Below are 16,622 nucleotides of genomic sequence, written 5' to 3'. Positions count from 1 at the left end.
TGATCGGCATCTCAAGGAGATGGGGATGGACCAGGCATCTGCCTGGGTGATGGCCAGACGGAGGCTCCTGTTGTACCGACGGAAAGTGGATGCAGCGACGCGCTGCTCTGGCACATGCTCCCATACCTGACCTGACCCTGACCTTTATATAAATAAAGCAGGCGTGGCTGTCCGTCCGACCCTGAACTACTCGCTCAGTTTTGCGGTTAGCCACGCCAAACCTTCTGCAGAACCTTTTGGGGTCCCTGTGGATGTCCTAAGGTGGGTGGGATTTTTCATAAATTCCTCGATACAATTGTGATTTTAAGTTTTGATCCTTACAAAGCTGCTCCCGACCCAGATGTGACATAAGAATAGCGTTTATATTCATTTACATCACGAGTGTTTGTAGCATTGTATTTTGTTATATTAATGGTATAGTATTAATCTGTGATTGGAATGATGGTGTTTGGAATGAAAATATAGAGACATTGAGTTTAAAGTAGAATGACAAAATTTTGTGAGGGTTTCCACCGGTGTAAATCGCGGATTCAGGATTTGCAGATTTGCCATTGCTTATTCACCCTTTCCGCATTGTCTGTTTGTTTTTGAGTGCTTGAAGGTGCAACACATACTATAAGATACCCCAGTTGGTAAGATTTCGTCGTGAAATACATTTTTGTGGCCATAAAAGCCCCCAGTTGTTTTTCATGCTTATGTTTTTTTACTTTTCATCACTACATTTTGCCCCCCCCCCTTTCCCGTATGTAGCATGGGTACCCCGCTAAGTTTGTAGAAAGATAAAGAAGATAGATACATAGAATATAGAATAGATCAATAGAAAATTAATATTAATTAACCTGTTCATATAATTAATAGACGTACTGACATTTAAATAGTACGTAATTAATAGACATACTCGTGTTCCAATCCATCCATTGGGGTCACACTCTGTGCAGAGCATTGGTCGAAGCAGTCTCCATGGCTACTGGACACAATCCTGGACAGGTCACCACTCCGACACAGGATACCAGCGTGCTGGTACTCATTTTGCCGACCTCAGAAGGCTGACAGGCAGTCAATCCCGCTTGGTATTAATTCAACAGCCAAGGGGGATTTGAACTCAGAATCTTAGGATCCCAAGCCTACCACCAGGCATACGTTCCAATGAAACGGAGTTAATAGACACACGTACTTACGTTCTGTGCGGACAGACAAGCAAGCAAGCAGACAAATTGACCCAAATGCAATACCCTCTCCTCTGGTGAGGGTAATCAAATGCATTCAACGGAATCGATGTGTTTTATCATCAAATATTATCTAAAACAGAATGTGACAGGTGACATCATGATGCAATCAACCATTTGAAATGGCTCTTACTCTCCAAGCAAGCCGATTGTACCTCGTATTAAGGGAGATAAAAAGGTCCGACTGCACAAAACACCCATCTGAGCAATTGATAATGGATCTACCATTGGATTTGGTAGCTGTGACCAGCTTGGACTCGAGGGAAAAGGTGTACAAAGTGTGCGTTTGGTCAAGTGGACTTCAACGGAATCGTATACTCCATCTGGAAAATGGGTCGAGCTGGAAGAGCTGCATCTGTCAATCTCTTATTAATCTACATGGTCATGATCATGACTAAAGTTTGGCTGGAATGATTGGACTTTAATGACGCTGTTTAAAAGTACATGTTGATTTACTCAACGCTCAAATAAGTAATCTATTCTTGGGACTAAGTCTCATGGAAAAGCTTTTTTCACATATATAACTAGCAAAAATAATCCGCTGATGGGGGTGTGAATAGGAGTGGGGGGGGGAGAGAAAGGGAGAGAGAGAGTGAGGGGAGGCAGAGAGGATGGAGGGAAGGGATGGGCGGGGAGAGGAGGGAGGGGAAGCAAAGAGTGGGTGAAGAAGGGGAAGCTAGGAAGGGGAGAAGAGCAAGGAGGGGGGGTGGAGGTGGGGAGAGCAACACCTCACGGAATGTTGCTATACACTGCGGGAGGGAAGGGTGTGAAGAGGGAGAGACAGACAGACAGTGAGAGAGCGACAGAGGTGTGGGATGAGAGTACTGCATTTTGTTCGGAGGTGGCAGCGAGGAGGGATAGACAGAGTGGGGGGGGGGGTGAGGAAAAAAAAAAAGAGATAGGTGAATGCTGGAGGTGGGCATTAGCAAAGAGAGTGACATATTATGCTTAATGACCAAAATCTAATAAAAAAAATCTCATGTCAGAACAGCTGTACACACAACGACACACCAGAGTTTGTAATGTTAACCACAGGCACATCTACAAAACTTTGATATCCCAGTTCCAGAAAATTTGTGGGAACATTAACCAAAAGCATGGACTGAAAACATGGAAATACCACTCACGTACGACCTTATGATCCCATCGAGCATGAACATCGAAAACAAAGTATTGCGACCAGATATCATACTTCGGTACAAAAAAGAGAGAAGAAGGCATCGCAAAGTGAGGTGATACCAGTGATTTTGGACGAATCGATGCAGAAATCAAGAAAATGACCAAATACCAAGACCTCAAGAATGAAGTGAAAAGATCTTGGAAACTGAAGAACGCCAAAGTTATTCCAGTGATAGTTGGAGCTACGGGAATGATGACAAAGAACCTCACAGAGATATTAAAAACCATTCCTGGGAATATTAATTATTACAAGCGAACTACAGTTGGAAGCTGTCCAGGGCTCAGTGACGATCCTGAAGAGAGCCCTCGACACAAAACTTTGAGAACAGAAAACTTCACAGCTTGGTCCATGAATCGTGACCTCTTACTGAAATGAAGGTGGATACTTTGAGCCTGCCCTGGGAGGACTCCATTCCACATTCTGAAACTCACATATAAAGATACCAATCAACAACAACAACACACACACACACACACACACACACACACACACACACACACACACACACACACACACACACACACACACACACACACACACACACACACATATTGCCTTTTATGAGCATAGACTTGTGAATACCACCTGTCGCTTTGCTTACGGAAATACTAAAAGGGGGGAGAAAAAGAGTGGTGGGGGACAGAAAAAGAGGGGAGAGAGTGAGGAAGTGGAGGGGGAAAGGTAGAGGAGGGAGGGGTTGCAAGGAGAAATGGGGGAAGGGAAGGCAACACGAGGGAATGGGAAGGGCAATAAAACACCGCCAAAAAGTAACATTTATTTTAACCTCTGTGTTCTATAGAAAACCAAGTGGGAGCATTTAAAACCCATGCTCTCGACCTGGCAAAGGTCTGCCAGCAGGCAGGCATGCATGCTCGCACATGTAGAGACCTTTGCACCCCTCTGGTCGGCTCACTCTGAGTCTGATTCATAAATGCTACACTCTGGGGAAGCTGTTTTAAATTCAAAACTAAACCGTCAATCTTAAATAGTCCCCTTGCCAGAGGGGGTGGGGATGAGGAGGAGGGCAAGGGGTGGTAGCATGAGGGAGTTGAAAGATATAGAAGAGAGGAAGGAGACAGGAGGGAAGGAGCACAGAGGGGAGAGGGAAGGAAAGGGACTGGGAGGTGGGGAGGGAGAGGAAAGGGATGTGGAGGTGGGTAGGGAGAGGGGAGGAGGGAGTGAGGAGAGGGAGGGAGGAGGCAGCAAGGAGAGGAGGGTTGGGGGAGCTCAGAGGGGTGAGGAAGGGGGTTAAAGAGAGCCACCAAACATCACTATACACTCCAGGAATGGGGGGAGGGGTGGGAGCGAGGAGATGGGGAAGTGGGGAGGGGTTTTGGAGGATGTAAGCATGAGGGGAGGGAAGGGAAAGCAGCACAAGGGAAGGGAAAGTGGTAAGAGGGGAGGGGAGGGAAGACGGCACAAGGAGAAAGAAGGGAAGGGGGTATGAGGGGAGGGAAGGGGGTTTGAGGGAAGGGAAGGGGTTTGAGCAGAGAGAAAGGGGTGTTGGTGAGAGGGAAGGAATGGGGTGGTGGCAAGAGGGGAGGGAAAGGAGTGGCGGCGAGAGGGGAGGGAAAGGAGTGGCGGCGAGAGGGGAGGGAAAGGCGTGGTGGCGAGAGGGGAGGGAAAGGGGTGGTGGCAAGAGGGGAGGGAAAGGGGTGGCGGCGAGAGGGGAGGGGGAAGGGTGGAGGGAGAGTGGAGGGAAAGCGGTTGCGGCGAGAGGGCGGGGGAAGGAGTGGCGGTGAGAGGGTTGGGGAAGGGGTTGTGGCAAGAGGGAGGGAATAGGGTGGCAGTGAGAGGGCAGAGAAAGTGGTGGTGGCGAGAGGAGAGGGGAAGGGGTGGTGGCAAGAGGGAAGGGGAAGGGTGGTGGCAAGAGGAGATGGGAGGGAAAGGAGTGGTGGCGAGAGGGGAGGGAAAGGGGTAGCAGCGGTAGGGCAGGGAAAGGGGTTGCAGCGGAAGTGGAGGGAAAGCTGTAGCAGCGAGAGTGGAGGGGAAGGGGTGGCGGCGAGAGAGAAGGGGAAGGGGAGGTGGTGAGAGGAAAGGGTAAGGGGTGGTGGAGAGGGGAGGGTAAGGGGTGGTGGCAAGAGGAGAGTGGAGGGTAACGGGTGGTGGTGAGAGGAGAGGGGAGGGGAAGGGGTACTGGTGAGAGGGGAGGGTAAGGAGTGAGGGGGGGCGGAAGGCAGCAGAAGCGGAATGAAGGCAGTGCAAGGGCAAAGGAAGGAAGTGTGAGGGAAGTAGGCAGCATACTAGGGCGTTACTGGGGCGATAAAACACGCGCAAATAGCATTTTCTCTTTATCCGCCATGTTCTGTAGAGAACCCGTGAGAAAACCTCATCCTCCATTTTTTTTTTCTTCACTTATAATGATGTGTCTCATTCAATCCCGTTTCTCATATCGATTAGATTCAGAAACTGCTCATTCCACACCGCATTTTGAAGCATCACAAAGCAGGTCGCTCTACTTGCAACACAGGTGAGAAAAGGATAAGAAAATGCAGCTGATATTTCAATAATTTATTCGCACGATTTTAAAGGGTGAAAGTTCATTTTTATTCCATTTGTTTTTTTTTAGCAATGACGCAAAGATTGGTATTTCCATCAACGAAGCGACTGGTTTTACTTCTGGCGGCTTTGAAGTGAACAATCAAGCAGCTTGGTGAGCACTCACCAAATGGCTTAAGCACTTAAGCAAGCAACCAATGGAACTCCTGGCTTGGCAAGCGATTACCAATTGCCGTCAATAAAACTATACACCCAGAAACCCCCAAGCAACGTCCGAATTGGACAAATGAACACTTTTTTTATTTGCGTCGGAAATGCTGCTGAGTTCAAATCTGGAGCTTAAATTTTGTAATTCAGCTTAACTAGTTTAAGAGATTCTCCAGGTTATCACATGGGTGGAAATGAAATAAAGCCACAAATGCTGGCATCTCTGGGCATTTATAAGCATTGCAATGTACCCAGCGATTCATAGCTATGATGAACAGACTTTTGATAACACTGGGCTGCATTTGAAATATTTTTTTCAGAAGTCTAGGTTTTCTCAACGGCACTTATATGTTTTTTGCATGCTGAATTCAGAAATGTGTCTAATTTCGCTCAATCAGGTCAAGTTTTTATGCTATCTCAATTTTAAGGAAAAATATAATCAAAATTTTTGTTTTTTTAATTAGCATTTTTAAAATTCAAAATCAGACTTACATTGACAGAAAATGTACAAACTATACATATAATGACACACAAGTACTCTTAATGTGGAAGAAAGTGCCTTCTCAATTATTTTCATTTCAATTTCAGAAAAATATAGATAAATCGTTGTTTCTGGCAACACCCAACTTCAGTCGCTCCAGCAGTCGCTGTTTTCCTTCGTCTTTTTAATGTTGAATTTCACATTAACGGTACTTGTGTCATTATATGTATAGTTTGTACATTTTCTGTCAATGTAAGTCTGATTTTGAATAAAAAAAAATGCAAATTAAAAAAACAAATAATTTGATTATTTTTTTCCTTAAAATTGAAAAACTTGACCTGATTGAGCGAAATGAGATACATTTCTAAATTCAGCATATAAAAAGCATATAAGGACCGTTGAGAAAACCTTCTTCTTTCGGCTGCTCCCGTTCGGGGTCACCACAGCGGATCATCCGTATGATCCGCATCGTGATTTGGCACATGTTTTATGCCGGATGCCCTTCCTGACGCAACCCTGGTCGCCTCTTACGACGCAGGGATATGGTACACCTATTTTAACCGGGGTATACACCGGCCCAGTACACTGGTACTCATTTCGCCGACCTCGGAAGGATGACAGGCTGAGTCAACCCCCTGGTGTATTAATTCAGTGGCCCAACGGGGCTTGAACTCAGGACCTTTTGGATCCCAAACCGCTGCCCTAACCACTGCGCCAACACCAGGCTTACCATTGAGAAAACCTAGACCTCTGAAATGATGCATAGTGTGGCAACTTGGCTGAATATAACATAACAATTGTGCATTTTGTGAGGAAAATTACCAAATTTGGCACACTAGTAGCCAAACATATGATGAACAGATTTGGATATTGGGCCATCTCAAATTCAGCCGCTGATGGCTGTGGCAGCCATTTTCCACTGCCATCAAAAATTTTGAGATGACCCAATATCCAAATCTGTTCATAATATGATAGGCTACGAGTGTGCCAAATTTGGTGATTTTCCTCACAAAATTCACAATTGTTATGCTAAGTTGCCCCACTAGCAGACCAGTGTAATACAAGTGAGGAAAGTGAAAAAAAAAAGACTTTATCATGAAAAAATCATTGTGGCCTGTTCCAAGTAAAGGCAAGGTTGAGCAGGCTATAAAACATGGCGGCTTCAGAACCACCAAGGAAACGCCTTAAGAACACAAATAGAGCGAGGTGGCCAAGGATCGCATGATAAAGGGGGTAATTAAATAAGGCCATTAATTATCTTCAAAGGGGGTGTTTTAATTAACCCAAACACCCAATTTTCATTCATGCACTTCCTTGGAGTTTTCTTGGTATGCATGCAAAGTTTCAGGTCACTTGGTTTCATGGTTTTGAAGTTATGGAGGACAAACACACACACACACACACACACACACACACACACACACACACACACACACACACACACACACACACACACACACACACACACACACACACTTATTAAGACTAGTGGGCCCATTGTTCCGATGGATCAAATTTTCATTGGTCCTCACAACCTTGTTGCATACCCACCTGCTGTTCTGCTTGGGTATTAGCTTGCCTTTCATGAAGCCCAGATGTGCTTGGGGCCAGCAGGGGTATTCTATGTTCATTATTATTTTTGCCGTATGATACTACTATTCTTTTTATTGTTGTAAATATTATTAGTGTTCATTAACATATGCTTTTTTGCAAAGTTATCATTGTTTTTGTTATATATTTTGTCATGAGAATGCCGTGCCATGGTAGGACGTATTGCGCTTCTTTATATACCTCAACATGGCGTGTGTTGAAAACATGGGAATTGTAATGGATTTTTTGTCATTGAGTCATAAAGGGTCTCCAGGATCTAGTCTTCGAGGTTTTTGGTCTTTTAGGTCCTCGATAACTTTTTGGACTTTTGGGTCCTCGTGAATGTTTTGGGACTTTTTGGGTATCCTTAGGGACTTTTGGGGTCTTTGGGAACTTTTGGGACTCTCGCTCTCTCTCTCTCTGTGTGTTTGTCTGTCTCTGTCTCTGTCTCTGTATCTCTCTGTCTCTGTATCTCTCTGTCTCTGTATCTCTCTGTCTCTGTATCTCTCTGTCTCTGTATCTCTCTGTCTCTGTATCTCTCTCTCTCTCTCTCTCTCTCTCTCTCTCTCTCTCTCTCTCTCTCTCTCTCTCTCTCTCTCTCTCTCTCTCTCTCTCTCTCTCTCTCTCTCTCCCTCTCTCTCTCTCTCTCTCCCTCTCTCTCTCTCTCTCTCTCTCTCTCTCTCTCTCTCTCTCTCTCTCTCTCTCTCTCTGTCTCTGTCTCTGTGTCTGTCTCTGTCTCTGTCTCTGTCTCTGTCTCTGTCTCTGTCTCTGTCTCTGTCTCTGTCTCTGTCTCTCTCTCTGTCTCTCTCTCTCTCTCTGTCTCTCTCTCTCTCTGTCTCTCTCTCTCTCTCTGTCTCTCTCTCTCTCTCTCTCTCTCTCTCTCTCTCTCTCTCTCTCTCTCTCTCTCTCTCTCACACACACACACACACACACGTGGCTAGAAGATGACGACATTGTCGGAAACGCAATGTGTTTTTACAGTGTTTGTTAACACTCGTTTGTGGCTCATTTCAGCTCGTTGTATACACATCATGTATTGTCTTGAGAGGAGCTGTGTGTGCATTGGTATTTCACGCAATGAAGCCAAGGCTAGTCATAATAACAGCTACGTCACAAAGTACATCATGTCTAATTCATGCTGAGAACATCTGCTGACAATAAGAAATGTGTATTTTTCTTCCCTGATTATGCATCTCACAATTAATGCTGTACAGTGCGACAGTACGAGCACCAATGGCTTTAAGATAGTTGTTGTGGAGATGGTCGTCGTTATTGGTGAATCACCAGATACCTATTTTGCTACATGGTTCAGATAAATTTGCCTTTTGTAAAAATGCTAACAACTGATATTTTGTGGCTGTTATTTTGTGGTCGAGTGTTTATTCCTGATACGTGAAACACCCTGCAACCCATGCCCACAGAAAGCAGTTTTTTTTTGAAATGCCAGCCACATTTTCCATCCAATCGTCATGGAACTTTGTTTAAAATTTTTTTTTTAATATCCATAGGTAGGTGCTCGTATGTTGAAATTTTTGTGTCAATCACATAAGTGTTTTTTTTTTTGGACACATAGTCGAGGCTTGTGGAAGAGCTAGCACCACTTAAACGGATCAGGATGTAACGGGCAAAAAAACAGGACGCAAAACACGTATGCACAAAGAAGGAAACTCGAAGGAGGAAAAACTGGAAAATTAGGAGGAGAGATTTAGGTGGAATTAACGAGGGGAGAAAAGATCATGGTTTTGGATTGGGGATGATCTTTGATGGTGTTAAAGAGCAGGTTGCGGGTCACCAAACATGTTCTGAAAATTTATCAATATGATTATATGCGCATTAAATAGTTCGATGCAAACTATTGTGGTTTCCTAACTATTGGGAAAATTAATGAAATTTAACTCCGAAGTTATTTCTGGAGGCTGTTGAAAAAAACAGCCGCGTGCCCATATATGGATGGTGACGTCACGTTCTCCAAAACAAAGCGGCGCTCACTCGCTCATTGAAGAAGTGTCCAGTTCAGCGGGCCGTACTTTCGCTTTTTTGAGCTTGCAACTGTCTATATTATCCTTTTTTATTTTGAATTATTGTAGAACAAAGTTATTTGGATATTTGTACATCGTGCCTCATATGTGTGTCGTCATGTTTTGCGAGAATGGCTGGAAAACGCTCCCACCGATTCCCGAAGGAATCAAACATTCGCCGGCAGTGGATAAGATTTGTACAAACAAAACGGGCGAATTTTCCCCCAAAGAAAACGGGTAAAGAGGACCCTTTGGATAGACTTGTCATTTGTGGTGACCATTTCACAACCGAGGATTACGAAGGCAACGCAATGAGTGAGCTCGGTTTCAAAACAACTGCTCAAGTGAGACTGAAGCGTGACGCTGTGCCCACCATTCAGCCTTCTCCTCCTCAGCATACTGACAAGGTGGCGGGGAAGAAGCGACGACGTGCTGTGGATAAGCTCACATGTGCCAGGGTAAGTTCTGACAAATGGACAGTCTGAAATGTTGCAAATTTATATTTCAATTCAATTCCGATGGCACTGATATTTGATGTGTAATAGTTTGCACATGTTTCTTGAGCAGTTGGTGAGAGATCAATGTGGACCAGTGAGTGGTGTGGGTAAAGAGAGCCTTGTTGAGGACACAGAGCAGAACGCTCCTCACACACCCGACACTGGCCACTGTGCTGTGAGCACTCAGTGCTCCATCATCACTCCAAAACCACGCCACAAAAGCAGAAGCAAACGCGAGTTAAATCTCTTGTTTGTGGTACATGGTCAACCAATTTTATTGAATAGGTTCACATCAACATGAAGAAATGTTTGCGAGTGGACACTTTGTATGCAGGTACACAGACATCCACGCCAGATGTCCACTCGATTGGCATTCAATGCAGCCTGATGTCTGCTGCTCCCCAATTGACTTCCTTCCCATACCCAAGTCCAATCAAGGAACATCAACGTGAAAGACATCAGTCAGGGGACGCATCCTACGAGTCTTCAGAGCCTTTACCAGATGATGACGGTGTCCAGTAAGTTTGAATAATACCTTCTCAAATCTTTTATGTCATTGTGTCAATTTAGAATGCATTAAGCTCTTTTGTCTGTTGACAGGTCTCTCTCAAGTTCCAATCAGCACGTGTGTGAAGAACGAAAATATATTGTTTTTGAAAGCAAACTATTGGAATTGTTTCCAAACGACCTCTGTCCATTTTGTAGTTCCCGTCTATCAACACACCGAGAGGAGAGAGGGTCATTATTAATTGTAAAACAGGTGTGCAGCTCGCATGCGGCAGGCAAGTGCGAATACATGCACACCTGGAGCAGTCAGCCCAGCATCAACAACATGCCTAGTGGAAATCTTCTGCTCTTGGCTGCCATCCTCTCTGCTGGGGCGATGATAACTCAAAATCTCAGAGTACTCCAATTCATGAATATTGCCTCCATTTCCAAATCATCGTATTTCCGTCACCAGCGTGACTATCTCCTCCCCAACGTGATCCTTGATTGGCAGACAGAACAGGAGAAGTTATTCAAGGCTCTAAATGACATGCCGCCTGGACTCGACATCGCTGGTGACGCCCGGAGTGACAGCCCAGGACACTGTGCCAAGTACGGCAGCTACACGTTCATCGAACAGCGGCTGAAGAAGGTGGTTGATCTTCAGCTGGTCCAGGTGTGACATTGCCAAACTGTGCATACATGTGTACAGCACATTATTGAAGATAAATATGACCTGTAATCATTTTTCTGATGCACCGTCTTTTCCAGAAAAGTGAAGTACCAAACAGTGCATGGTGTGAACTGGAGGGCTTACAGAGGAGTGTCCAGAAGCTACGGGCAAACCACTTGTGCATCGATGTACTCGTCAGTGACAGACACCGTCAGATTTGCAAGCGGATCAGGGAGAATCTGCCTGAGTGCAAGCACTATTTCGATGTTTGGCATGTCGGAAAAGGCAACTTCTTCTAACTACCATACATTAATGACAATGTCAGTTTGTACAAGCTATACTACTTGCATTTACTGCAAAATATGACAATTGTTGTGGTTTCTGTTGATATTTATCATGTTGAAAGTCTGAAGAAGAAGCTGATAGCTTTATCACGGCACCGAGAGTGTGAAGACATTGGACTATGGCAGAAGTCCATAGTAAACCATCTGTACTGGGTGGCTGCCAGCACACCAGACGTCAACCCTTAGCTCATGGAAGCCAAGTGGAGGTCCATAGATCCTCACATGCACGACGTACGTGAGGGCCACTCAAGCAGCCTCTACACAGCTTGCAACCACGGCCCTCTGGACGAAGATGACAACAGAGACAAAGCTTGGATAGAGCAGGGTAATAACTACTGTCTACACATGTCTCAATGTATTTATGTATGTGTGCATACTTATAGTTACCATCTTATAATTCAGGTACTATGGCACCAGAAAAGCTTCGTCAGATTCTTCTGAATACCTACATCTTGAAAGATGTCAGGAAGCTCTCCCCAAAGCATCAAACCTCATCTCTGGAGGCTTTCCACAGTTTGGTGCTGCATTTTGCACCCAAAGCACACATCTTTCTCGTATCTTGGAATGACATGCAGGTCAGTTGATACCCTGATGTTTTTAGCTTTTATTTAGATTCTTTTTTTTACACAACTAGATTTGCATATTTAATATTTTCACTCGCTATCGTTGCATATTAATATTTAATATTAATGTTGAAGAGCTGTCAACATTAATTTGTTGATGTATTCTCGCAGATTGTATCTTGCGGCTCTTCACTTTAATGAAAATGCAGAGAGGAAACAGGCAGCAACCCAGAAAGGTGACATGTGCTCCACTGTTCACTATCCCAGAAGCAAAAGAGGTGACTTCACTGCAAGACCTGTCAAAACAGCAGCCACTTTTGGTGAGTGGCATTCTTTGGAATTTTTTGCAGTGTTTAAACATGAGAAATAATCTTAAATCACACGTATAATTTCTGAGTAATTAATCCATTGCAACAGAATAAAATTTTGCAATGAGCAAACTTTGTATTTGGAATGGTGTCTTTGGTGTGTTTATTCTGTAAATAATGACAACAGACGTGATCCACTTTGTACATATATTTCCATATTGTGCAGAATATGCACACAAACTCCTGGCAAATCTGGTGAACACATACTCAAACAGTCCAGGAGAGTTGCGAGACTCCATCAGCAGCATGAGAGACACAGCACCTGCTCCATCCACAGAGTACATGGAGAACAGACCCACCCGGGAGACAGCCATCAGCCAGCTACAAGCACGGCACAGGTTCTCCACTATTTGAGAGGAGGAATCTTGAAGCCGGTGTAATCAGTGTCGACCTCCTCTGGAAATGTTCTCCTTATGAGCTTCACAGTACATGCTGGCAGGGGCACTCTGTTGTAGAAGCGCATGTAGCCATGACTCCATCTTATTAGTTGCCTGTATGCTGTATACCTGTATTTCCTGAAACAGTCAAGATATATATTATCGATATGCTATAATTTTATTTGTTCTCATGTTTTCATGGATGTTTGATGTATAGGTTTTGTTTATAATGGATTTATGCCCCCCACATAGCTTGGGAGGATGCAGAATTTTTGTAGAGGAAATGGGCACAGTTATCACAGAGGTACCACCAGCAGGCACAAGGTTGATTCTTCATGCCTTTGAAACAGTGGATTTGGGCTATCAACGAATTCTTGTGAAGTGCAGAGATACTGATGTCATGCTTCTCCTTTTGCACTTCACTGCCCCTAAAGCCGCTGTCACACCTTGACGTTTTAGCCAGCGTATGCCGACGTATGAAAAATTTGGCGAATACGCTGGCACACGTCGAATATGTTATGGGTAAGTTTTGTATACGTTAAGAACACGCTGAAGCACGCTGGCATACGTCGTAGTACGCTGAGCTCGTCGACAAATTTTGTGCATGCACAAAATTTGTCGACATATGCCAGCGTATGACTCACAAATTCCGCATATGCTGGCCATAAGTTGTAGGCACCTTATGCGATCATTGACACATGTCGACACACGTTACTTGTAAGTTACTCATAAGTCTAAATACGTCGAGATTATGTATAGCGTACCCGAAACTTATTTCTAACCTATGAGTAACGTGCTTTGAACCTATGTGTAACGTACCTCCAACGCATATTGATGTATGTAGACGTATTTGACGTCTTCCGGACGACCACAGAACTTACTGAACATGTTTCTAACTTACAGCTACCGTATAATGGCGTATTGGCAGCGTTTAGAGGAATTGGGATATAAAAAAAAATTTATTGTTACTTTGTAATACGTTTTTATTGACTGTACATTATATTATTATACCTTTTTCAAAGTGTATGAATAAACATATACGGTATATTTATATGGACCCAAAGGGAGTCAGTGATTCATATATATATATATATATATATATATATATATATATATATATATATATATATATATATATATATATATATATATATCGATATATATATATATATATATATATATATATATATATATATATATATATATATATATATATATATATATATATATATATATATATATATATATATATATATATATATATATCGATATCTATATAAAAATTAACAGCAGTTTTGTTTTTATTTATGATCAAAGGTAATGACCACACTTATAACATAAAGATAATAAAGATAAACATTCTTCGAAGTTTTCTTCGGCATGACGGTGATGTTGACACTTCGATGTCTAGTGCAGTTATGATTTGAATCGTCGAGCGGCAGCCTTTTAATAGGCTACGCCATGTGATCGTCGGCGATACTCTGCCGCACGCTATGCATAAGTTAGACTATCGTTGGGCATACGTTGTGAACGCCGACAACACGCTAAGCATTCGTTGGTATAAGTTATCTATAAGTTATCGAAACGTTCTGTGTACGTTACTAATATGTTATGCATACGTCCAACTCGTCAATATATGCCCAAAACTGAAAAAAAACATCAATAGTTCAGCCCTACACCAGCATTTTAGATACATTTTGATACGTTGCCATACGCTGGCTAAATCGTCAAGGTGTGACAGGGGCTTAAAGCAAGTGAAGTCTGGATGATCTCTGGGACTGCAAAGAAGCAAAAGTGCATTCCCATTCATCAAGTAGCAAAAAAAGTTCCTGATGCAGTGAAGAATAACCTCTTGAGTTTCCACACACTCACAGGTTGCGACACAACCTCTTCATTCAGTAGATCTGGAAAAAAGACCTGCTGGAATTTTTTTTTTGAAAAACCCACTACTGGTAGAAAGGATTGGCCATGATGGTGAGCTTGGACCGGTTGAACAGTTTGTTTGCAACCTCTATGGAAGTCCAGGGCTGCAAACAATTGATAGTGCAAGATTGAACATGTTCAGCAAAGCCAAGACAGGCCTGGAACTGCTTCCTCCAACACGTGATGCTTTGGAGCTTCATGTGCAATGTGCCAACTACCAGTCCAAGAATTGGCTTCAGACAGAGATGGAAACTATTGTTGTGACATTGCCCCTAGATGCTTGGAAGAAGGAGTCAGGTTGTCTGAAACCTCAATGGACCAGGCTACCTCCTGTACCATTGTCCTGCCACGAACTTGTGACCTGCTCTTGCAAAACGAAGTACAACACTGCTAGATGCATCTGCTTCAAAAACAATATGAAATGTACAAATGCCTGTGGCTGCGATTCTATTGACTGTTGTAATCCATCAGATTGAACACTATTTCTGTCAAATACATATTGCATACACATCAAATTTTTGTTAAAAAATATATTAATTTGTTCTAATTTGAGATTATAATGCCATTTGATTTTAATAATACTTTAAAAGATGCATCTGTATATATTAATTCTTGGCAATTTAAATAAATATTATATAAAAGTAGTAGTAGTTTTTCCTGACTACTTTTCGGTATTATACTAGGGTGGACTATATATTATTATACTAGGGTGGACTTTGACCGACATGACCTACTTCTGAGATCAATATTCTGACCTAAAAATAGTACCAAACGGTTTGTCTCGTCCATACCTTTCTTTTGATAGCCTGGTGTTGGCTTAGTGGTGAGGGTGGTGGCTTGGGATCCCAGGGTCCTGAGTTCAAGCCCCGTTGGCTGCTGAATTAACACCAGGGGGTTGACTCAGCCTGTCATCCATCTGAGGTCGGCGAAGTGAGTACCAGTGTACTGGTCCTGGTGTATGCCCTGGTTAGAATAGGTATACCATATCCCTGTGTGTCGTAAGAGGCGACCAGGGTTGGCGTCAGGAAGGGCATCCGGCCATAAAACATTGCCTCAAGAAAAAGCCAAACCCCTGCACAGCAGGGTAAAATGGCTGTAAAAAATACCTTTCTTTTGATATACTAGTGCGGGCCCATAGGTGCAGCTTCGTTCCTTCACTCTCATAAACGACGACTGGATTGGGGCATTATTTAAATTAGATTGGACCAACCGTATCATAAATGGCCATAACTTGGGAAACATACTCAGGTCGCCAGCGTCAATTGTGACGTCATACCAAACGAAGAAGAAGAAGAAGAATTCTGATGTCAATCGTGCAAAAAAAAACAAAAAATAAATAAATAAACAAACAATTGTGACGTCATTCGTGACGTCATAGCACCGTGTCCTGTCATTGGTTGACAGATAAATGTCCGTAACTTGGGAACCGCTCGTCCGATTAATATCAAACCTTGAAAAGGCACATCCGCGCGGCCCCGGCAATATTCCTGGCAAATTTCAATCAGATCGGACCGGTGGTCGCCGCGAAACGGCGGTCGCATACAGACACACACACACACACACACACACACACACACACACACACACACACACACACACACACACACATACACACAGAGATAGCTGGAATTATAGATAGATTACATGACTATATTTGGATGACTTTGAAATTTGACCTTTTTTGGGGCACAAAATGACCTTGAAATGACGTTTAAGGTCAAACATTTTAGTGGCATCCACCGTAGTATTTCTGTCTGATCTATGACTGATTGATTTAGCATGGGTGCCCGCTATTAACATTCCATGCAGGTGAAAGTTTTTTTTGAAGCCTTTTTGCTTCTTGGCTGGTCTACTATAAACATGTTTTGGTATTTATATGCCACAACAGTCTCTTGAAAGTTTGGGTTTATTCTAACTGTTCACTTTCGCTGGGGTCAAGCTCAGCTGTCAGAAAGACTTCAACGCCAAGGCTACGGTGTATAATATATTTGGGTCCATTATTGATTCATTCTATTTCTGACTCTTGAGTGGCTAGACTCTAGAGGGTTAAAAATTATTATATCAAGTCACAGACGAATCAAGCTTTAACTTATTTCATGCATCGAACAAGAAAATGAAAATCTACAAACCAATCTGTCTGGTGGAGTCTTCCAGTGTGAACTGCCGGGCAGTCAGTCCTGCCACTTGTAC

At 43.3% G+C, this 16,622-nt stretch overlaps 1 protein-coding gene across 1 annotated transcript; it reads left to right on the top strand.

The window, feature by feature from the left end:
• The first annotated feature begins 8,134 nt into the window (after positions 1–8,134).
• Positions 8,135–13,575, top strand: LOC147032056 (uncharacterized). The gene is made up of 6 exons (XM_085850348.1): positions 8,135–10,216; positions 10,299–10,860; positions 10,956–11,153; positions 11,388–11,526; positions 11,604–11,776; positions 11,936–13,575. The coding sequence occupies exons 1-6, from the start codon at positions 9,996–9,998 to the stop codon at positions 11,960–11,962; spliced, it is 1,320 nt and encodes a 439-aa protein (XP_085706474.1). The 5' UTR covers positions 8,135–9,995; the 3' UTR covers positions 11,963–13,575.
• The last annotated feature ends 3,047 nt before the right edge of the window (positions 13,576–16,622 follow it).

The sequence above is a fragment of the Eptatretus burgeri genome, chromosome 2 (assembly GCF_056783735.1).
Source record: "Eptatretus burgeri isolate ZD-2024b chromosome 2, Ebu_testis_v1, whole genome shotgun sequence".
Classification (NCBI taxonomy): domain Eukaryota; kingdom Metazoa; phylum Chordata; class Myxini; order Myxiniformes; family Myxinidae; genus Eptatretus; species Eptatretus burgeri.
This window is presented reverse-complemented; position numbering and strand designations above follow the sequence as displayed.